This window comes from Stigmatopora nigra, chromosome 19 (assembly GCF_051989575.1).
Source record: "Stigmatopora nigra isolate UIUO_SnigA chromosome 19, RoL_Snig_1.1, whole genome shotgun sequence".
NCBI lineage: Eukaryota > Metazoa > Chordata > Actinopteri > Syngnathiformes > Syngnathidae > Stigmatopora > Stigmatopora nigra.
Window position 1 is genome coordinate 6352827 of NC_135526.1, and position 24254 is coordinate 6377080.

General features: G+C 41.1%; 1 protein-coding gene and 1 long non-coding RNA gene across 3 annotated transcripts in view; one reads left to right on the forward strand and one right to left on the reverse strand.

Moving 5' to 3' along the window:
* The window catches only part of med13a (mediator complex subunit 13a), a 37298-nt gene that overhangs the window by 855 nt on the left and 12189 nt on the right, over nt 1-24254 (forward strand). The window contains exons 2-10 of the mRNA XM_077740902.1: nt 2751-2985; nt 10385-10553; nt 17620-17765; nt 19107-19307; nt 19380-19574; nt 19690-19852; nt 20624-20734; nt 21000-21737; nt 23009-23225. Coding sequence (XP_077597028.1) covers nt 2751-2985; nt 10385-10553; nt 17620-17765; nt 19107-19307; nt 19380-19574; nt 19690-19852; nt 20624-20734; nt 21000-21737; nt 23009-23225 — 2175 coding nt within the window. The remainder of the gene's footprint in view (nt 1-2750; nt 2986-10384; nt 10554-17619; nt 17766-19106; nt 19308-19379; nt 19575-19689; nt 19853-20623; nt 20735-20999; nt 21738-23008; nt 23226-24254) is intronic.
* LOC144212779 (uncharacterized) lies at nt 7193-12353 on the reverse strand. 2 transcript variants are annotated; one of them, XR_013329815.1, is made up of 3 exons: nt 12195-12353; nt 10358-10520; nt 7193-7986 (listed from the first exon to the last, which is right to left on the reverse strand). It is a non-coding gene; the product is annotated as an uncharacterized LOC144212779 (long non-coding RNA). The 2 variants fall into 2 exon arrangements; XR_013329816.1 differs by having other exon boundaries at nt 7193-7989.

The window sequence follows — 24254 nt, forward strand, 5'->3', positions numbered from 1 at the left end:
CTTACGGCCCGTCGATCTGACATCATTTGGGGCAGTGAGACTTCTTGCCCCGATCCGCCACTCTTCCAAGATCATGTTTCCCTGTGAACAAACGCCTGGTCTCGCGTGTCACTCACTCACTCACTCGCTGCGCGTCTTACTACGGCTTCCTCCTTACCGATTGCCCACTTGGCAAACTGTTGCGGTCACGACACTCGTACCTTTGCTGTTTTTTTACTGACATTTTCCGCCAAGGTAAACATGGCAACAAAAGGAGCACGGAAATCAAGCTGTCTCCAAAGTTTCACTTTGTCCGATCGCTCGTTTTCTTGTTACTACTGACTATTACACACATACGCACAGGCTGTCTGCTGCCACTACAAGTTTTAAAAAGTTCTACTTTGGATGTTTTTAGTCAAGAAGCAGTCTTTTTCTGGGGTTTGTCGCAACATCCAACTCGAGCGTCCTCATCAAAACAATGAGATTTGTGACATAATTTCCTAATGCATCAGGATGTTTTCATTTGGAAAATGCAGGAAGACGTATTTAAATGTGCCAATTGAATTTTGCACGGAAAAAAACGCATTGTAAATACCACGTAATACGTGCGTGCATAGTAATGAGAACATCTGGATCAAAAGCACGCAGCAGGACACAGGTGTTTGTTTTATTTAAAGTGAACGGGCAAACATTGAACTGTTTTCACCATATTTATGTTTAAAAAACAAACAACTATTGCCAAGTCTAACATGATCTATTATACGCGGCTGACATGCTGACACAAACATAAACAATTGAATTAAACCCCAATTTCCTCTTTTTAGTAACTTTCTGACAACAAAAAATAGTGGCAGTGATGCCTACCAATTCATCATTAATATACAGTTAGAATATGCAGTCAGTGGGTGTGTTTTTAATAGAGCTATTCTACTTTGACCAAATAATAACAAAACATACTACTACTCTGTTAATACTATACTATGCAGCTCGCAGTGTTGCGTTCAGGTGCAAGTCCAAATCTAAGGACAAATAAGCGTCCTGCCTGAGATGAACCCTCCCAAAACATGATTGTTTTCAATGTTAGCGTTTGTTGGCAATTTCTAATCATTTATGTAGTCAGCCATCATATTCACAAGTGTCTTAATCTCCTCCAAATTCCCCAGTCTTCGCACCAACTAGGACACAGAGGCCCCGGGCTGATTATTATATAATCTCTGGCATGCATTTCTAGACAGTACACACATCCAGGTTGCTTGAGTTCCCAGCTTTTCGTTTGCATACTAAAAAGCTACCGGGAGTTGTCTTTTGGCATCCAACGTGTTTATCTGTCTTTCAATATCTTTTCCCCTTGTCGCTCGTTCTTGTGGCAAAACATTACTCTAAATCAGGGTTGCCATTCGCCACTTTCCAGTCAAAACGGATATGACATCAATTGCCATCAATGGCGATGAATAGTAATAAATGGACCGTATCTTTTTCAGTTTTATTTTACTGCTGCTAATAGAGGTAGGTCTCTTTGCCCTTAAAGGATGTATTTGGAAATTAACAAGCTTTTTATGAGTTCCCTCAAATGTTATTATTGGAAGCGGCTGCATTTGACTTCTTCCTTTTGAGCCATAAAAACAAGCCAAATGATCAGTGACCAGAAAATGCAAAACTATACACTAATCAGAATAAGCCAACAATGTAGCCATCTTTTATGATCAATTAACTGGGCTCCTGAGCTGTGCACGCCGAGAAGTTGACATTTAATTGCAAAAGAAAAGAAAAAAAACCACTCTGTTGTACTCTGTTGGGTATACAGCATTGCTCTGAGCTTGTAATTACAATGTTTATGACAGCACTTGAAGGCAGCGCTGGCTGGCTGGCTGGCTGGCTACAGTGGACAAGCAAGGTCCAGGCTGGTAGATGGCTGTCTGGCTGACATTTTCCTGCACACTGAAACTAAGCATAACACCACTACTGTTATGACTCACGCACAGAACACTCTCTGCTTTGTGGTTTCATGCAGAAAGAATGCATACACATTGTATTTTTTCTCCCTGCTTGTCTTGATTGGCTACTTTAAGAAAAGGATATTAGCAATTCTTCCAATGACATCCGTTTCTCAGTGCAGTTTGCACAACCAGGTAGTTATTATTTAAAAAAAAAAAAAAAAAAACAATAGTTGTTAGACTTCACTTTTGAATCACAGGTATAATGAAATGCATTGTCGGCATGTTAATTACAGTGCACAGTTGATCATGGTGATGACTCATTAGACAATTATTTTAATGAACATTTAATGTGATACATGGAAACAATGAAACATACAAATCTGGCTTAAATGACAAACAAATAGTTAAAGATGACATTGAAACTAAAAAAAAAAATAACTAAAAACTCCTACTCTCACTGATGTTTTATGTACACAGTTTAAATCATTTAATCTATTCAAGAATATTAAAAAATGCCATTGATATCAATGGCAAGCAACCAATCACTATAAAGCAGCCTGGAAATCCCCCAAAACCAATAGGAAATTATCAAAAATGTACTGACAGTGACACATAACTGCCGTCAAATACCAAAGAAGTGACCCTAAATGAACTCATCAGCTGCCATTGACAAAAATAGATGTCCACTTTTTTTTAAAAAAAACTCTCTGTGGAGGCTCATCTTTTGAATTTTTCTGACTCGGGGGCCCCTCGCGAGATCTGGTTGCCACGTGAACCAGATTGCATTTATGCACTAAGCGCACTAATGAGCTGTCTCTTCTCCTTTTTGCGCAGGCGGACTTGACGGGAATCAAATGGAAGAGGTTTGTGTGGCAGGGTCCCACCTCGGCGCCCATCCTCTTCCCAGTGACGGAGGAGGATCCCATACTGTGCAGCTTCAGCCGCTGTCTCAAGGCAGACGTACTGAGCGTGTGGCGACGAAGCCAGCGACCAGGTCGAAGGGAAATATGGCTCTTCTGGTGGGGGGACGACCCCAACTTTGCCCATCTCATTCACCCCGAGCTTGTTGGTAAGATCTTTTCAGTGCACTTCTTCCCAATTGGGAGATTCTTGACTGCATGTTGATGCTCACCCACAGAGTTTAACTTTTTTTGTCAGGGTTGAGTGTGTAATGTACTTTGCGGCTGCATCATAGTTAAAAGGGAAGCTGGCGCCACATCAAAGTCTGTTTACAGGTCTTGGGAAGTGCAAGTTTATATATGATAAGAGTCTTTTATGATGGCACTGGAAGCCGCAGGAATTCCTTCCTATAAGATGATGTTGGTTGAAAAATTAAAATCTAGGGCTCTCAATGTTGACTTGAGGGTATTTTAGTTGCATTGACAGTTTGCTTGCTTTTAAAAAAAGGGAAATTGAATAGCCATTTAACTCAACCACACTATTTTTGATCCAAAAAAAGACAGGCCGTGCCTGGCAAGAAATATTATCTTTGAATATAAAATGAACAGCCCATTACGGCTTTACTATTTGTGCGAGTTACTTAAGCTCGCGGCTTTCTAGCTGTAATAAAAAAAAAACAACGGAAAGTGTAAAAGGGTTTGCAGCTTCTGTATAATACAAATGTGAACATAAATCACCTTGTCGTGATATGTTATTGGTTGTACCATGAAAAATGATCCAAGTTTCAGCGCTTGTCAGGTGGGCACCAGGGATCCCCTGTAAGTCAGCACCCCGGGGAAATGTTAGAATCTGTGACTGATGAGTCGGCCAGACGCTTTGGTAGTGCCAGCACCTGTAGGACACCACCACGCTGCTCCAGTCTCCGTGGGGACACCAGCTATCATGTGCTCTCATTTTCACATTAGTGTTTGAAATGGGAGGACTCGTATCAGGGTCCCCCCCCCCCCCCACCACTGACGTATAAAACAGTAAAAAAGCATGTTTGGCTACTCTTCAGAGAACGAACAAGACAGTTTGCTGGTCAGAAACTGCAGGTGCAACCATGTGGAAAGGAGGAAAATGCGTCAAATCCCACTTTTATTCCCCTCCTTCCTTCAACTGTAACATTAGTGATGAAGGATGGAGGAGGGCATTTTTATTCATGCTGTCTGCCACGTTGATTGAACTTTGGGAGCTGAGCTAAGCATAGCCTTTCTATGACTCCTCTTCATAATTGGACATTGTGCCTGAAGTGGATTCCCAAATGAAACCTTGAGGCTTCCAAGGGCTAACCATTCAGGCTGAACCGTTCCTCGTAATAACCTGAAGGGTATGCTTTAGCTTTAATAGCCAGGGCTACATTTCAAGTCAGATAGGGTGGCATAGCAAAGTTACTATAGGAGGGAAATTGTAGGAGTTTACCCCCAACTAGGGTCTTAGATATGCTTTAGGCAGGTTCACAGGAGATATTTGATGATTTAATATGGCCATGAGCAGCTGGACCTACGGGGAATTGGAAAATGATTCATCTTTTTTTTCTCTCAGGACATGTGGCTTTTGATGTGCCTGGTAAACTAGACCAATTTGGAATAAAATATTCATATATATATACAACGGCAAGGGATGTAAACATGCAAAAAAAATGGTGTTATTTTTTGCAATTGTATAATTTTTTTGCAAACTTTGGGCAAGGCATTTTTGAAAAAAAAATGTAATTTGGGGTCCCCAAAATCTATTGTTAACAGGCGAGTACATTCTTTTTTCATGTTATTAAGTATTTTATGAAATTTTAGTGTGGTTTGTGTGGGCTTCAAAAAATATGAATGTATTTTTTTTTGTTATCTGTATTGAAGTTTTGGTGGTTGCTATGCAAATCTTCTGCTTTCCCCTGATTTTGGCAAGCTGAAATGGCACTCGCTCCCCGCTCTTTAACCCTCATTTGATTAGCGGCCTGTGAAAGACTTTTAATTTTGACCAAGTGCCATTTCTATAAATCAGCGTGCCAGTAATCCCTTCTCTCCAGGGACATGGGGGGCGAGAAGGAGTTGAGCCAAAGAGAGCTGAGGGTACTAAAGGGCGTAAACTTGAGGAATCTTTTCATGTCTGACACTTAATCACTATTGAGGTAATGTAAGGGTAACAAACTGCAAAGCCCAGTCTTAATAACTAGCTTCACTCTTGCTAACACAGTAAGAAAGGTAATTCTAATCTTTTCAGGAGTGACTACCATTGCCAGATCAAATTGCAGTTCTCTCTTCCCATTGGTTCAGAATATCTATGCATACTTATGCAAAAACCTTGCTCCCTTCATCACCTTTTATTTCTAAAAACTTGACACCAGCAGATTCGGATCTTTTCAGCATAAGAAATGTTTGTGCGAAAATAGTTAGGTTTCTTAAGTTGATAGTATTTTTGCATCCACTGGGATGTTCAGTCACCCTTCCCAGTCACAATGGATTGGACGTTAAGCCCCATCAATGGTGGCTAGTAAGTTAACTTTTTGGGCCCAAAATAAATGGGTCCTGCCAACATCAGATCTTGTTGGCGAATCAAACTGAGCTTGAGGACAGTACAAATTCCAAGCACAAGAAATGACAAAGTCCAACTGAGTGTCTTTGGCTCTTTTTTCCCACACATCTGCCGAGAGCAATAAGATGTAAATGATTGCCACAAGACTAAATACAAAGCCAGATAATTGCCACATTATACAGTACTTCTCAACAGTATGTTCTGGGCTGATAAACCATAATGCCAAGTACTCAGACCACAAGGCTTGGGCTGTACTGGACAGTACATACTAATTATTTCACACAAAGACAACTTTATCGTTTCTTACATTCTTGAGTTTTATTGAGGTAGTCATGCAGAAATGTTACCAAGAGGGCACGAATGTGCTTGCAGTTATTGGCAAATCTACTGTATAGTGGACTCGCTGGCTTTGCAGCGAAGACATAGTCTAACTGGAGTTTCACATGGATCGTTGCATCTAACAAGCAGCTCTACATTGCTATGCCGCACTGGGCTGTTTCCCCGACCCCCTCATTACATACTACTTAGCCACAAGGCAACAGCTCCGGTGCTTTTACAACCCCATTTAGTTACGTGTACATTTCAAATTGAATGCCAAGGTATGGTTATCCGACCACTTGAAAAATAATCTCCACGATAGGCGTTGTAGCACCAGCCTTTTTTCCCCCCCCCTACTCGGATTCGAACAGAACGAGTAAGATCAAGAGGCTTGAGAAAAAGAGAACAAGTGTTCCTCCTTTGGCTACTCTTCATGATTACTTTGTAATCATTCCGCATCCGTGCATGTGGTGATTAAAGGGTGAAAATCTGGGCCGTAGCATAACATCCTGTGAGACGGAGACCGTTTAAACAACAGCCATCCGCAAGTATTGTGCTGTGGATTGACCTCACGGCGACTGTGGATCTGGAGTGCAAAGACAAAAGCTTTCAATTGCGGGATCTAAAGTGGAACGGTTCCACGGCGGGGTTTTCTCCACTTCTGTTTAAACAGAAAGTAATAGAAACTCTTGGCGCTGTGACATCACCAAACGCCGAACTTCATATTCTGGCATATTTGGTCGCTTTGTTTTGAGTTTTTTTTTAACTGAAACCTTGTCTGTGTCGAGCTTTAAGGCTGAAGGACAGTGTAGTAGTTTCCCTTGTTTGACTCTGGAGACTTTTATGAAGACACTTGTGGCTGAGCATCGACAGGAGTGTCATGAATACTCGGACCTCGGCCATTGCTCGATGCTTGCATAGCCGTGCTGCTCCGTTTGCGGGGCGGGCTAACACACGATAATCTCCCGGGAATTTCCCTTTTTCTCATTCGCCCATTTCCTCGTTCCATGGCGGATGCACTCACTGAATTTCCAATAAAATGTGTCTGATAAAATTCCACTATTAAAGCCAATGGCTGGTGACACAATGTTAAAGGACTGAATGAATGGAAAGTGATGAAGAGAGAATTTGGAATGTCGTGGATATTTGTGTTGGATTAGTGTGGATCCCAGTTGATGTCATTATTATTCTTGCGCATTTCTGTGTGGCTCGAATAGACTTTTTATTTGGAGTACTTTTGTGTAATTGATTAGGAGTATTTTTCCAAAGGAGGCTTTATTCTTGATGGCACCCATTTGTAAAATTGGTGTGTTTAAAAAAAAACAACCTCAAGAGCCCTTTCATTGCTTCCTTACTCATTAAATGTATTTAAATGGACTAATTTACCACTAAAATAACTTGTAACACACACACTACATATATTGCAAACCTTTTGGAACGCACAAGATTTGCTCCCATTAAATATTTGCTTTACTTGTTAGATACATATGTATCATACCTTCATAACATTGGCTTTTATTTCTACAAGTACGCTGTGAAAACCCATAAAAAGTGATGGCTTTACAAAAAGCTTATTAGCATAATTTTATTCTAATTTCATTTCAAGAGCTTCAACACACTGGTGCATGAATATTTACAGCAATATTAAAGCATGATGCACCTCATTTTCAAATGCAATTGCTCTCATTTAATCGTGTTTTACTCAGTTTGCAAATTTAATAGGGCTATGTTAACACACTGCATTTTTCATGCATTTACAAATATCCATTCAATTACCAACATCAAGGTTATTCTCAACCACACTTAATAAAAAATACCCCACTCTCAAATATTCTGGACTACTACTGTCTATCAATTACAATTCGCCATTGATAAATTCCTGCCTTGAAACTTATTCCTCTCCAATTTCATAGAAAAACCAAATCCAAAGCAAGGGAAATAAATAATAAAGGTACTGAGTCACTTTTCTGCTCCGATTAAGACCATAAAATTGATTCTATTAGACATTTCACACAGTTCCCAGTCATAAACAACATGGTAAGAAGAACCTGGTAATATGTATGCCTTTAGGCTTTGAAAAAAACTGAATATATCGCATAATCGACCCGGCCTGCTTGTGAACTAGCTTCCACTTTCCCTTTTTTTTCTTCTTGCTGCAGTTTCCTTCCGTGCTCTCTGATGGATCTCTCTGGACTGACATAGCGCCGGGATTCGGCCATGCGTGCCGCACTGGCCCATGGGTGCAGTCTCTCTCTCTCTCCATACTGTCTTCCTGTCCCTTTTTCTGCTTAGGAAATATCCATTAATTAGTAATGGAGACTTGGTTAGAGCAGTGCTGGTTCGTTCTCTCCAATTGCCGATAAGGTGGAAATGGAGGAGAGGCGAGACCTTGTAGTCGGGCTTGGGAGAATCCCCACGAGCGCGGTCGATCACAAAGCATTAATCTTGCTATTTAATGACTGCAGCGCTAAGTGCTTATACACAAGTGAACACATGTGGCTGCATGGCCCCCATCCCATTCAGGACCACCCCTTTAAAGTCATCCCCAAAGCTTTTATCGCACTCTCCTTGACTGAGAGGGGGACAGAGACACGTCGTTTGATGATGGACTTTTGAATTTTGGAGGACTCCCTGTGTAAATTCATAAGGAAGTCAGGCTTTTTCTGTCCTTGCATGTGCTACAATAGGTTGCCGTGCTTGGAGCAGATCTGCTATGCATCCGCTTAAGAGCTTTTATAAAGGTCACCTCATCTGGGTCTGCGACACAGGAGGCAGCTAGATAAAAGTGCCCCTGCCATCAGCTGGGCCAATAAATCTTTGTCTCAATGAGGCCACTTACCTTTTGGAACATAATATGCCATGAAAAAGATAGCAGAGATTATTTTTTTTGATATCTCATATTGGTAGAAATGTCTCTAATGTACACTTGGAGCAGAATTTTGTTTGGATTTACAAAAAAAAAAGATGGTTGGTGTAGAATTGTGCTTGTTCTCAAATGCATTATTTCTGGTCTGATAAAGAAATAGTAGCTTTTAATATTTGTTTAACTTGAGAGGTTTCCATGTTGGCTTTATGTCGATATGTATGATACAGGAAGCTCTAAAATGTGCAATTTGGAAACATTGATGGAATTTAAGCTGCTTCTTTAAAGCTTGGAGAAGGAGGTACAGTACAGCTGCAATCACGGAAGCAAAAGACGTATCAGTTTGAAGGAAAGTGACAATTTTGAATAAGAACCATCATTAATAGGGAGTAAATGACATTCCACAAGATCAATCCAAATGTATGATTTGCTTTGCTTTAGATTGGAGCTTTGCATCCCTTTTTTTTCTTAATTTAAGCTTTTAAATCTTATCTGCTTATTGATCTAGCACAGTGACATTGGAGGGAGTATTGCCTAAAAGCTTATATTTCCTTCCGTCCTGTCCTTTTTTTCTTTTTTGCCTGCCGGGTCCCTTAGGGGGCCCCTTATCTTTTCTTGTTGACTTTTTTGACCTCTTACCTGCAAGGTATCTGGTCTAACCAGATGCTGACTCACTCAAATCAAAGTCAGTGTATTTATGTTTAATCATTCCAGGGTTTATGTTCAAACGGCAGTTCAAATGCACTTTCATTTGGTTTGAACTTGAAGGTGGCATTCTGCCTTCTTACGTTTTTAAAACTGCTCCCTCCCTAGTCTTGTCATTACAATATCGTTACAATCTTTACTTATGTTGTTCCCATATGTTTTTGCCTTTTTATCCTTTTTATTAAGTATTTTAAACTGTTCCCCACATCCTTAGAAACATGTTTTGCCACCAGCAGGAAATTAATCACTTCCCTCTTCAGGAAAAAAAAGGGAAAATCATACTCAGTAAATGCTAATGTAATTCGGCTCTGCCCCTACGTTTAAACCTGTTTTATTAAGGATATCATTTCAGTGAGCTTTTTTAAATGGAAAGGAATCAAAGGATTGAGCATGCGCTACATGGCACCTTTCTTGCTTGACAGTTCACTTGAGGTGATACATTTCCTCTCTTATTTAACTGCTAGATCACTTTTTGGTCAAAATGTTTCAACGACTCAGGCATGACTGCAGCCAGTCACAGTTTTAGTTTCAACCAATAGCGATTGATGTAGCTAGGGCTTCCATTGTGTATGATAAGCTGAAATGAAGAATGGGACACGGTGCTCATGCAGAGACAGCATTCTTGGAGGTCCGTGTTTGTTGGAGACTTGACTCGAAGGACAGCAAATCCTGTCAGATGTGAGCAATGGCTTATCCTGCAGCCAAGTTAGTGCAGGCTTTTTGCCCTTGTGATGTGTTTCGAGTTATTCTCAACACCTTGGCTGTGGACACACTCATCTTCTGATCACTGTTTATTTATATATATTTTTGCTAGTGTTTTTTTTACTGTATAGCACTTTTTTTGCAAGCTCTTAAGATGCATCGAAATTTTCTCTTAAATGTACAATACAAACCTAATATTGTTTGGATTAGATTAGGAAATTAAACAAGTATATGTGCTATAGCACACTGCAGGCTAGATGCTTTGACAAATAGTTTGCATACTGTTTACTGGTTTACTCATAAGTTCAATTGAACAACAATCCAAAATCAAGCCCAGGGGATCTTAGCTATTGTGTCTGATGAAAAATCTCCAAGTAAATCTTACCTTCTGTCACTTCTTTGTCCACTCTAGCCGAAGAAGACGGACTCTGGGAGAACGGTCTTTCCTACGAGTGCCGCACACTGCTTTTCAAAGCCATTCACAACCTACTGGAGCGCTGCCTCATGAATCGCAGCTTTGTGCGGATCGGCAAGTGGTTTGTGAAGCCCTATGAGAAGGATGAGAAGCCTATCAACAACAGGTTAGTAGGGTCAGCATGCTGCATGCATTTTTCACTTACATTTTTTGGGGTATTGGCTGCAATGTGGTTTGATGCAACAACTACTCAAGGTCAAATGCCAATCTAAAACAACAACATCTTATTTATACTTCTGTTTACTCATGCTGAACTAACTATTATTCCAATCCTAACGGGTCTGTAATTACTCATATCTGTTTGGGATGATATTGCAAGTAAAACATGCTTGCATGGAGGTTGTAGTACAATAAGGTTTTATAGCAGAGTCGTGTAAACAGAAGGATTATGGGTGGATCAGACTGTATAGAACATTGATATTACTATAAAAGCTTTTGGCTCCATCTCTCATCTAGTAAGTCATCTTGGGACACGTAGATATCACATTGTTTTGATGCGAGAAAGAGATGCTGTGCTTCCTTACAGTCGTGTGTTTGTCTTCAAATGAGACACATTCCACCTCCGCAATGCTTTCCTCTACGCTGATGCCTTGCCAACATCACTTTACATAATACAGAATATTGCCATCTCCAGGTTCTGTCAGAGTACGTTTTAGCATTTCAAAAACAAACAAACAAAAAATAAGGTCTCTATTTTAATCTTTTGTCTAAGTTCTCAATATGTTGAGCAGTCAAATGCACTAACCGCTGAGCTAAACTGCCGAATGTGCACATATGCCCATTTGTTACTGTTTGAGGAACCTGTTTTTATATTGTCATATCTTCTAGTCAGGTGTCATGGGGCTTTGCAGTAAATTTTAGAAATAGCCTCATCTATAAAGACAATTTGTTGTTGTTTTTTTCCCATGCAGAGCTAAATCTGCAGCTTCAACATTCAATGCTTATTTATCCAAGTTACATACATTGCGCAGGGGAGAAAGACCCGGCCAGAAAGTAGGAACAAAATCCTTTCCTCTTTTCTCCTACCGGTCGGTACCTCTCTCTTTCACCCCCCCCCCTCCCCCCTTCTATCCACCCCCTTATGCTGTCTCAGAACAGACTGGACAGGTTATAAATAGTGGAGCAACCAACCCTGAATTTTCTTGTTGTCAGGGATTTTTTTTTCTGTTTCCTCTCATGATACCTTTGCTTCTTAACTGATACAATCCAATCTTCCACTTGTTCATTTTTTTTATTCCTTGACATCCCATTCTAACAAATGCACCCTAAGATCATTGCTTTAAGTTTTAACATTGTGATTTGGGGGCAACATGTTGCTTATTTTTGCTCCATTTGGAACCATGTTTATTTGTTTACTCGCTTAGACTGTATTTTATGTGTCTTTCTGTCCTTGGGAAAGTAAAAATAGACTTAAGATTTGGGTTGGGCTTCTCTGTTGCCATCTGCTGATGGAACATGCTGAAAAGACACCCCCCTATCTCTCAGTTAATCATCCAAAGTCTCCAGTTGGTAGCCAGCTGACAGTGTTCATAACCTCAACCCTAGCCCTCAGCCAGTGTTGAAATGGTTACATCATCCTCGCCCCCACCTCTCACCAGCCTCCTTTATCTTTAGGTGTACTGACCGTGGTACGCACTATACAGTATGCGAAAGGCGCCGTGACTCCTTGACTTTTGATTAGATATGAGCGTTCTGCTCTTTCCCCAAATGAATGCACATTATTTTATCCTATCTAGCCTTTATTTACCTAATTCCACAGCGTGCTTACAAGTGGAAGTGGTTCTTTGTCTGGTGTGCCGTGTCTATCCAAGTAGTGCGAGCAGGTTGTTCCAGTGACGCCGCGAGCTAGACTGTCTTTGGAAAACAGCAGGGGAGAGGAAGAGATAGAGCAAAGGAACGGACAAGGGAGAGCTCATCTTGGTTGTCATGGCAGCAGAGAAATGCACCCTGGGATTGCGTGTTTCCAAGGTGAAGCGGGATGCTTCAGCTCCATTGGCCAGAGTTGACTCGTCAACTTGCGTCTAATTGGCCGCGTTTGGGAAACGGGTACAATATGACATCTTCTGGTCTTTTATGTCTCCATTTTGATCAGGAGAAAGGTGTATTTAAAGTGACGGCGACACCAGTGTCTGATCTTCTCCCACAACCCCGAGATGTTTATTAATAAGTGTGTCGAATTTGAGATTTGACGTTTGAACAGATTCGATCACCGTGAATACGAACATGAACATTTAAATGTGTCGGTGGACATTTTTTAGGCTTTGGTCTGTTGGTGTGCGTGTGCCCCAGTGCGCTGTGGTAGGCAGAAACGGCAGGCAGCACTCTTGTTAAGTAGGACAGTGCGGGATAAAGGGCCACTGCCTCCAGTCTGGGGCTAAAGCGCTAAATTTATCCCCTCCGTGCTCCGAGCGCAAGACAAACAGAGTGAGATGGGCATGCAAGCATGTGTGTGTCAACAACCAGCATGGCGTCCACAAGAGAAGCCAACAAGAGCAAAGAATAAAGTGCTTTGAAACAATCTCAACATATGTAGACAGTCACGAGAGGATGGAGGGCTATTTTCTCAAATTCATTAGTCTTTTCAGTAACCTGGCGTGCAGAAAAAATAGAGCTCTCCCCTTCTTATACACTGTATATCTAATGTTTATTTATAGCTTATTCTCGGTGAAATTGCTTGAATTCTTATGCAGTGACTATTAAGTTTGAAAAATGATTGCATTCAAATGTTAAGCTACACATAACCTTGACAGTTTTTAAAACAGTGTTTGACAATTGTGCCTTATTAGAATAGTAATAAACAAATATTGATTTTTGTAGGACTAAGAATTTCCACCTTGTATCGAATATTAAATAGCATATTTCTGTTTTTATATTTACTTAACTCAGAAAATATTGAGTTAAACTGAGCAAGCTCACTGCAATTTATGTCATCTATTTAATATACTGCGAAATGTAAATTCATGGAGACCCCCTTGAGGAGATTTAGTGTTTCTGTTATTTTGTTCCTGAAATGGTGCATTATGGTAGCTTTTTAATCAACAAAGGGGCAGGTAACAAAGACCTTTTAGATTTACACTACAACTTGGAATCATCTGTTCCCTCTCAATTCCCTTTCTTAACTGCTATAAGCTTGTGTACTTTCTCCCCACTTCAACCATGTGACACCAGGCCACGGCCGAGGTTAAAGGAAGGTCTGATGAAGTCGTCATAGTTAATCCATCCAGCGTTAATGCTTGGTTACCCCTCCCTCACGGCTTCCCAAAAGTTGCTGTGATTCCTTGCTACTGTATTTAAATCCAACAGAGGGTTGCATTTGAAAGATAAACAACTATATGGCTTAATACCACAATGTTGTCATTAAACATGGCTCAAAGTTAAGCCTTTTTAGGCAAATCATTTGGGACAAACATTAGCTTTTTTGCATCAAAGCACATTACTCAATACAACAAATTGACAGGGTCACCATTTTTCTTATTTTATTATACATTTGCCTCCAGTAAAATATAAGCCTGGCACTGCTATTAAAGAAGGCTTTGCTCGCCTCAAGTTGTGGGGTATTATTATTAATATTTTCCAATTGTCACCGAAATAGGAAGTCTATCATGAAGTAAAGAATTTTACGTGTGCAGGTATGATGATTGGATTTCTCCTCTTTCCATAGACGTCTTTGGCTTTCAGCTTTAATCTGACATGTGTAAAGAGGCTCCCTCTCTCTTTGTGGCCGAGGGAAATCAATTTTAAGTCATCAAGATTTGTGTGTTAAACCTGCTTGCCTTAAGAGTTTTATCTTATTGTTTTCTCCAGCAAGCAGTCTCTTGTGTAAACACTGCACAAAGGCAGAAGCAGGAACGTCTCTTGTGGCCTTGCGTGTCTGTGTTTGTGCTAGGTTGGCAGCAAATGTGTTTTCTAGCAGTCAGGTAGGTGGCTTGACTGTAAGGCAGGTTATATCATCTGGGATATTATTTTGTTAAGACCCTAATTGGGATTCCATATTAAAGGAGGGGATTGGAAACATAAATTAAAGCTGTGACTAACAATAGAGTGGGAAAACCTTTCAAATCACTACCAATTTAACCTAAAAAGATATAATTTTTGTAACACAACTGACCAAAATGTGGTCCATTGACTTAGATGGTGATTGTTATCCATCAGGATTACAGCCCAGAAGGTGAAAATGTCAAAAGATGGGGGATTCTGGCTCGTCCCAGTGCCAAAAGGTCTATGTTTTTGACCATGCTGTTGTTGAGAAGAAGGGGTCTTCGTTTCAGCGGAAGCCCAACGCTTAGTTGTAGACACACCAAGCCCAACAAACATTCCAGGAATGTCACAGGTCGGCAGTCTCCTGTTTTTTCCTCCTGTCTTTTAATGCCCTTGTCCCCCCTATTGTCCAGCGCCACTCTCTTGACTAAACAAGTCTCACATTGCTCTTAAAACTGGGTGCTCCAAAAACTACAAAAAAAAAACACTGCTAAAGATCCAACAATACTGATTAACATGACCCAAGCTGATGCCTTTTTAATGCCTCATATTAGTGAAAACAAATCTTGTCACACTAAGGTATCAAAAGTGTCAATGTTGTTTGATCGTTTAAAAAAAAGCAAGCAAGTAGTTTCTCAAATGGGTAAATACTGAAGATGATAGGGGAAATTCTACTCGTTTGGCAGTATTTTAGTGATCTCATGGTCCAAAAATATAAACAGTGTTCATTTATAGCAGCTTAGACAGTGGATAGTTGGATTAGAAAATTATTGATGCAACAAGGCTAAAACATAGTCATTCTTTTCATACTTTCTTGGAGAGTGGGGATTTCAGAGAACCATGAGCTATATTGAAAATTCCCTTTTTAATTTTGTGGTGACATCAGATGTCGTATTTATCAAGCATATTTACACACATCATTGATTAAATTACTTTCACACATTTTGAATTCCCAATGAATTTTTTTACACAATCCAAATTTTTTTTCTGCAACTGACAGGACAACGCAGTTCATTTTCTGTATCAACAGATGCTATTTTAACTTTGACTGGTCATCTGCCGCAATGGTGTCTATTTGTGTGAGAATGATCGGGTCTGTCAGCCCTATTGGGTCTCACTGATGTCTTCCTGCCTTCACAAAACTTGCCGCTGGCCTTTGGATTCTCATTTCCATGAATAGCCAGCTGACAGCCAATGTCCTTTCTTATCTTGCTATTTGAATACACTTCTCCAAATACTCCCTGGGTGATGATCATCTTACATTTTCGCTGGTTTTGGGCCAACAACCTTTTGGGTCTTTCTCAGTTTCCTGTGGTTTTCTTTATCGTAGCATTTTACAATTCTTTTCTAAAACCCGTTGTCTTTCCACGAGTGGTAACATATATGCGAGAAAACATGTGACATTGTTGTTGTTTTTGCCTTTGTTTCGTCAAAGGCCAACCACACACCTGTTGACGACATGACTCAGCCCTTACTCAGCCGTGACTGTGCTCCGCTGTTCAATATTGAAGAAAAAAAAAAGAAATAGCCAAAATAGCAGCCTGCTTTGGGTATGAAGAACCAATGGACCATTGACTGATTGAAGTACTTTTAGTACATCTGGCCATTTCTTAAAGTATTTCGATTTTGAAACATTTTTGCCCGTTTCATCAATCTATTTACAAATTCGAAGTCGCTGGCCTCTTTGAGCCACAGATGGATGCTATGCCGCTCCCTTAAGCACATTATGCACAGACGCATGTGAACGTGTTGTGTAAGGTATGCTGTGCTCGCTGGTGAGAGGAGAGTCATAGACTGCATTTCTGTTGAGCTCTGCAGAATGTGATGCACCTCATCTCTCCATTGTTGTCTATCTGTTTTCTTACAACCCTGTTGTTGTCCATCGTCTTTTATTTCCATATACACCCGGTTTATTGGGTTATAACAAGGGTTCATATTCTACGGATATTCTTTGGGTGCTAATGCTTACAACTTCAAGAACCTAAGCAGTCAAAGGTGTAATTTACTGCTCTACGATTGGGTCCAGCACATCACAACTCCTGAAACAAAGGCTCCATTTCCGTGAATTGCTACAGCACATGGCCCAATTCCACAATGGTCTTTTCACAGGCCCCTCCTCTCTCTTTTTACCTCGCTTCTGTTCATCACTGGTTCCAGCTATAACCACCCAACAATGACAGGAGCAATTCATTTTCTGCCATTTGCACTTACACCCTTGGTTTCAAAAGAATAGCGCCATGAAGCTATGGATTAAACTAGAAATGTCCTAGATCCAATAATCTCACTTGGAATTCGAGTCCGATTATGTCATGTTTATTTGTAAACACAAGAAAAAACGTGTGAGGAATAAGGGGGAAATGAAAGGACTTTGTATTATTTCAAGTGCTCTCATGACATCTTCATTGCAGCGCATGCTTATCTCTACCTTTTCTTAATCTTCCACAAAAGAGGTATTTAAGAGCGAGAGTCACAGGGAAAAGACCTATATTTATGTTGCATCAAATCCTGAAAGGACTTAAGCCTCTTTGATTCACTTCCAAGCGCAGCAGTGTGTTCATTTTTTAATGGGCTAGCCGTCACTTGCGTTTTCTTTCTCTCACCGTGTGAATTTGTTTGTCCAACAAGATGGGCCAGGAAAGGCATTTTCCGATCTGCGCTCTATTTCCAACTGCATCGCTCCTTTCCTAGTTTTTTTTGGTGTCACTTCTTTCAGAGCTGATGAGGTCACAGTGGCACAGACAGGCATTGTCGTAACAAGAGCCGCTGTGAATGGGAGCGAGAGAGAGAGAGAAAGTTATCGTGTAGATGAGCTCATTGTCAAAAAAGACACAGTTGCTTGGGGATTGTCCTTTTCACTTACAGACCACACAATGCAACAAGGGTGCATTTGCTTGTATTCAAGGACCCTTAAAGGGGGCACTTGATCCATTTTTCTCTCTCTGATAGAATGGATTGTAAGCGAAAATGCTAGTGTCTTGCCGGAATAAGTAACCAAAACTGGTAATAGGTGAATAAAGTGGCTGTTAAAATCATCAGGACTAATTTATGCTTTCTATTTTTTTCTGTACGAGGGCAAAATGTCTAAATTTAGATGGAATAAAGCCCATTTTTGAACACAACATTGAATTTTTCCATTTCTCCTATATACATTTCTAATCCCAAGTGAATAATTCTTATGGCTTTTCTTTTTACAGCGAGCACCTATCCTGCGCCTTCACCTTTTTCTTGCATGGCGAGAGTAACGTCTGTACGAGCGTGGAGATCAACCAGCACCAGCCCGTTTACCATCTGACCGAGGAGCATCTCACTCTGGCTCAGCAGGCATCCAGCCCCTTCCAAGGTGGGTTGAATATAAGGCTACAAAAAATTGAAATGGCTGCATGGAGTCTGTGATTCTGACACAATGTGGCCCGGTTATGTGGACATAGAAAGTGTTGGAAAAGACCAAAAACTGTTTTTTTTTTTTTTGTGGTATTACCTTTCCTTCTAACCGTTAAAATATTCCTTTAAAGACTAACTTTTGAATTTCATTTGTGCAAATGATATTGTGGAACCTTTCCTGTCAGTCTGGGCATGTAGAATTCCGTCTAGATCTACTGATAATACTCAACACTGGTGCTTTTTCCCTACCTTGTTTTTTTGTATTCCCACCCGACATGCTAGTCATCTTTTTGGCTCACCTCATGATGTTGGACTTGAATGTACTAGTTTTCATTTTCCCACAATGATTATCGTGTCAGATATGAGAAAAGGAGCTCACACACCTGCAATGCATTTCCTCAGAAGTCCAAGAAACATGTAAGCCAAAAGATTTGAAAAAATACTTTTTTTTTTTTCTTACTTTTTCTTCACATGATCTCCTGCCAGCTCTGAGATCCTTGAAGCTCTTTAGCTCTTCCATGGTCCAGTCCTAAGATCAATACTTGGGGCCTGAGGCCCTCTAGTCCCCAAATGAAAAAGCAACCCGGAGAGGGGCTATAACGAATGCTCAATCACACACCCTCCCATCCAGTAAAACCATTTATATAACCCACCTTCACTTGCAATGTACTGTATGATAGATGCAGAGAGAGTGGATGCATAACAAGCTGATATTCTGTATGTCTGTGTATGTGTGTGTACACAGTGTAGACAGTACACACCACACACACCCACTCCATTCATATGGTTTTCATGTGGGTACGCATGCATTATGCATGTTGGTTTATAGCGGCATCTCCATTTACTGATGGATGAAGGTCTGTTCTATAAGCAGACTGATGGGCTCTTTGTGACTCCATATGTCTGTGCACTGAAGTGTGTTTGTCGAGGAATGGCCCCTTTTTATAAGCCTCTGTTTATGGCCTCTGAGAGGCTGCCGCTTGCCAATAATTGACGTCTGGATTGCTCTGTAAGTATTTGGCAAGTCCGTTGGGAATGACTGGGACCAGCCTCGCTACGGAAAGGTCACTATGCTCCTGAATAGGCCGGAGATGACAGAATGATGAAGAAACCAAAGCATATGGAGGGGAAAGGAAAAGAAACATTACATTGGAAAAGCAAAGAGTGGTTTGAAAATATCAGTGGGGGTTGGAAATGGAAATGTATTGAAATAAGGATGTCCAGATCGCATAATTTAGCACCTACTGGGTAACAGTATACCTTGTCTTATGTGTCCTCCCAAATGTTCTTGTCTCAACAGTCATCCTAAGTCCTTTTGGGCTGAATGGAACTCTGACTGGTCAATCTTTCAAGATGAGCGACCCACCCACCCAAAAGCTGATTGAGGACTGGAACCAATTTTATCCCATCAGTCCAAGAGCCAAGAATGGTGTTTTAGAGGAAAAGATGGAAGAAATGGATTGGGAAGATGATTCGTTGGCCTCTGTAGAGGTCCTTGTTGGTTAGTCTTTATTTTAATTTTACATATTATAGGACACCTTAACCTCCTAAGACCCAAACTGTGTTTGTGTAGGTGGTGTGCGAATGGTGTACCCAGCATGTTTAGTGCTGGTGCCCCAGTCAGACATCCCTGTTGTGGCCCCTGTGGGGCCCTCCCACTGTACTGCCGTCTATTCGGGTGGTCACCAAGTGCCTGCATCCCAGCGAGAGCCTGCCATGTCATTGGTGACCCTCACCCCTCCCACGTCGCCCGAGGAGGTGCACACAGGTACTAAAAAGAAGAGCATTTTGAAAATGGGAGATCTTGTCTTTCGACTAAGCTTAGTCATTCCATTTTTTTTTTTCAAGTACTTTATTCAAACACTAGATCTTTGTCTCTGTAGTGGACTCTCACTCAGCCCAGAAGTGGTTCAAGATGCCTTCTTCATGCGACACGCTTACCGCGGACAAATCAAGTCAACACGGAGGCAAGATTCCGCGGCGGTTTGCCAGTCAGGTTGTGGAGCGTGTCTGGCAGGAGTGCAAGATCAACCGAGCTCAGAACAAGTGAGGTTTTCATTCCCATCTGTCATTTGGTTTCTCCTCTGATACCATTTTCCAATCTAAAATGCTATGTCTTAAATAAAACCACCATTACAGTCATTTCAGTCACCACACAATGTCATAACAAATGTATTATTAACATTGTTGCAGTCCAAAGTCTAGTATAGAGATATCACACTACTCCATACTAAGTAAAGTTCAAAGTGAAAAAAAAACCTTAGTCTGTCTCACAATAAAAAGGCTTGACTTTTTACATCATCTGGGCAGCAGAGAACTGGAGTTGGTTTATTTATTGCTGATGACATGAAGTGAGTGCACAGGTTTCACAATAAATCAGTATTTTGCTACCTGGACTTGCAATGCAATAACATCAGAGGAAAGCTATCCTCAAAAGCCACTGATGTTTGGCCAAAAATAAATATGTAGTTGCGTAAAGTACACATCGGTTTTGAAATAGGATAATGCATATTACAATGATGTTGTTCCTCAGACTTGTGAATTATTCACTATCAGTGAATCTGACACATTGAGAGCATCAAGGGCTCGCTTGCCCCCTGTGCAAGCACAAAATGTCAGCAGGAGTTAGCCATTAGCGTGTCATCCAAAATACTATTGCTTCAAGCAGGGTTATGCGGTCAGATTCAGTTGCAAACTGCATCTTCTATTGTCTAATGCCAGAGAGGAATAGGATAGGAATTGTTAATTCATGTGAGAATATAAATAGCACGAAGTGTAACTTTATTAATTGCCATTATTTGTTGTACTCTCTTCTAGGCGGAAGTATTCAGCTACAACCAATGGTATTTGTGAGGAAGACGTAACCGAGAGAATGGCAAAGTGGGATTTTGTGGAATCTTTTAAGAAGTCGTACTGCAGTTGTTCTCGGTGAGTGGGCCATCTATTACAAACCAAGCAACTTTTTTTTTTTTGTTTTTCTTTGACCATTTTTACCACTTGGCCCAATCAACCATGATATGCGATCAAAATAGTTCTGTTAGTGAAATAATGGGCAATAATGCATTTGGCAAATAATAACTAAGAATTTCAACTGGAACCAGAAAATGTCATTTCTCCAAATATAAAGACTTTACTTTTGATTTTGCATCCCTATCTGAATTGTATAATATTTTTATGCCACCCTCCCCACCAGACATAAATCAGCAAAGCAGCGAACAGGTGGAAATATGGGCCAAACTCAGTCAGCGGGCCAGGCCCAAACTCCCACAAAGCACAAAACCGCCGGCGAGAAGCCAGACAAGATTGACAAGCAGCAAAAGAGACCTCAGACGCCTTTCCATCATCGAAACCTGACCAGCGAAGACGCTTCGATGGAGACGGAGACCACGGTCCGCCAAAGACTTGCGATGAGGACTCAGGATGGAGGAAGATTCCCCAGTATTCGTACAGCGGACGTGCCCACCATCCAAAAAACGCCTCAGCTCAACAACGGGGCGCTTAGCACAGGAGGGCCGTCAGACCTCGCCCACTCCCCCCAGCCCCCTCCACTTAGCCCTCACCCTTGCGAACGTGGTGAAGACCCCGTCGAGGGTTTAAAGACCCCTTCAACCCCCAACAACCAACACTTTTACCAGCCTCCACTAGAGCCTTTCGGGGCAAAGGGAGGAAATGGGGTGCCTGCGGGGTCAGAGGATCTGAGTCATCATTTCCCTTCACGCCAAGCTCACTCTTCTGGTTATTCAGAACCTCTAGAACCCGCTATGTATACGGGGACTGGGGTCCATCAAGAAGATGGCAGCACTCATTCGCCATGGGGATTGTTCAACCTACCCCGTAGGAAAGAAGCCGAAATGCCTACACCCCTGCTACCAGGAGAAAGGTACAGGGAAGATGGCCCGGTCTCACTAGACAACCTGGTGTCTGTGACTGAGTAAGTACTAGTCATTAATCAGTGTTTTCCACGTCGTTAAATGATTGTCTGGAACGAGTATTTGATGGATCAGTCTCTTGAGACTATTCGGAACTCATGGGGATGTGTCGAGAAGAATCAGTTGGCCTACTTACCTCATATTTTGTGGAGGAATTTAAAAAAGAATCTACACTCAAGTGTCATCACATTATTGCTCTTGGCATGATGAATTACACCCCATAAAAAAACAATAACAAATATATTAGGGTATTTTTGTATTCCACATTGATTTCTATTTTTCTGGAATTCCTCAGCTTTAGAATGTTGAATGTGGCGCTTATCCGCACCCGGCATGGTAATCCCTTTGCATGTGCCCTTTTGACATCATACATCAGCAATATGCAGGGACAGCACTACTCATTGAACAGACACAGAAGCTAAGAGAAAGCAAGCGTAATGGTCAGGTTAGCTCAAGATGAACTGACGTTATAATGGAGTCAAAGCCAGAGCTATGCCTCTGGATAAGACACTTACCATTAAGAGGCTGTTAGATCTGAGAGAGGGCAGATGGAAGAGAGCAAAGAGGGTGTCTGTCTTGCTTGAGGAATAGCATATGGGGCTCACCACCTTAGGGGGTGGACATAGTGGAAATTAACAGTGGAGTTGTGCAATCCCAATGGACCCAACTCTCGGATGGGCTATTCTGGTGTGCTATAATCCTCCCAGCTATGGCTCAGAATGATGGCTAATCTGTGGACCAGGCCACTGCATTCCATCACTCCGGATCACAATCGCTCAAGCATGATGACGGGGACATACAGTACATGTGGAGGAATTTAATTGAGGGACCCCTCCCACGGTTCTCCCTCCCTTGAGAAGAACAATAAGCCCCTGCCACATATGACAGTCTTATGAGCCATTTCAGTGACATGTGATTAATGCCTGTGTAAATGTAGGAACAGTCCATGCCGGAGTAGCCACGTTCTCGTTAATCTGTTTGAAATGTAGTCGTCTGACAACAAACACCATGCGCCCCAATGCCGTTCCAAGACAGCTGTCAGAGTTGTTTGCGATGGCTGCCATTGCATTTACTGCTGATAAACACAAAGCAGAGCTGACAAGCACCATCAAGCATTGGCGGAGTACTTTAGCAAACGTTGATGTACTTTTTTATGTTTTTTATTTATTCACCAAACCAAATCAATCTTTATTTCTGGCATAGACTTGAAAATGAAGCTTTTGGAAGTGACACAAGGAATAAATATTCATGATTTCTCCCTTTTTCTCCCTAGGGTGATGTCCACATCGAAATTCCCACTGAAAGTCTCTGATGAACGCGTTCAGATGTATCGCGCTAGAAAAAGCCAGTACCTGGCGGCTGCCATCGCTGATGGAGATCACGAGCCTGAGGTAGACCCTTACGCCTTTGAGGAAGGAGACGTGAAATTCACATTTTCCAACAAAAAGGATAAAGCAGGCGGGGAGCGAGAGCCAGGGAAAAAACATAAGGTAAGGCTTAAGGGCAAGCTGAAACTAATGGATGTGTTTGTCTTCTTTGTTAAAATGTCCACAAGCAATTATCTTCTGTCTTTTTTCTTCTTTTTTGGGTTATTTTTCTTGCTTTGTTGCTCAGGGTGAGCTTAAAAAAAGGCCAATTATAGTCACATTGTTTTTATGAATACAAACATGTATTATTGTGCTAAACTGATAACGTTTGAGCCACTAATGCAATTGGTTATGAGTGCAATTATTTGGATCTTTCTTTATAGTGACGCTTGATTGTTTTTAACTGATTAGAACCTGAATGTTAATTGAAATACTGGCTATATTTAATCTGCATGAACATATTGATAACACCTTTAGAAAAATTAGAAATACTATATTCTCCTTTTTTTTGGTGTTTAGACATACAAATGTCAATGCTGGGTCATTTTCTTATCGGAATATTTCTACAGATGCAATGTCATGCATAAAATCATATCTAGGAAATGTTCTTCAAAGTTTTTATAATCATCAAAATGCTTTGTAGTCTCGATTTCGCTCGAGGTGAAATGGAACAGATTGTGTTAAGTTCAATTATTGCATCAAAATGATAGAAGACCTTTGAGTCGAATTGACTTGCAATTTAGATGAGTTTCTTGAACAGATTTGCACTCCAATTGATCATTTGCAAAAAAAAAAAGGTGGATTCTTAGTCGCATGGAAAAGGTTAAGAAAGGAAAGACTGCTTTCTTGCTCACTTTGGCAGGGGTTGACAAAAGGTCAGGAACTGGGAAAGGTAGAAATAGTACGTATATACCAATTGGCAATTGGTTTTGAGTCCACTTTTCTGTAAGTTTGCCTATACGGTTCAATGTGGCCTACTTCCTTCCTCATGTGAACATACAGTAAGCCTCAATTTCGCCCCTGCCAGACAAGCGCCACCTGTTACTGAAATGGAAAGCCTGTCTGCATGATAGTGTGCAAAAGTGTGTATGTGTGAATTCTGCAGACTTTGCAGAAGGTAATCTGAACACAAAACACAATCTTACTCAATGA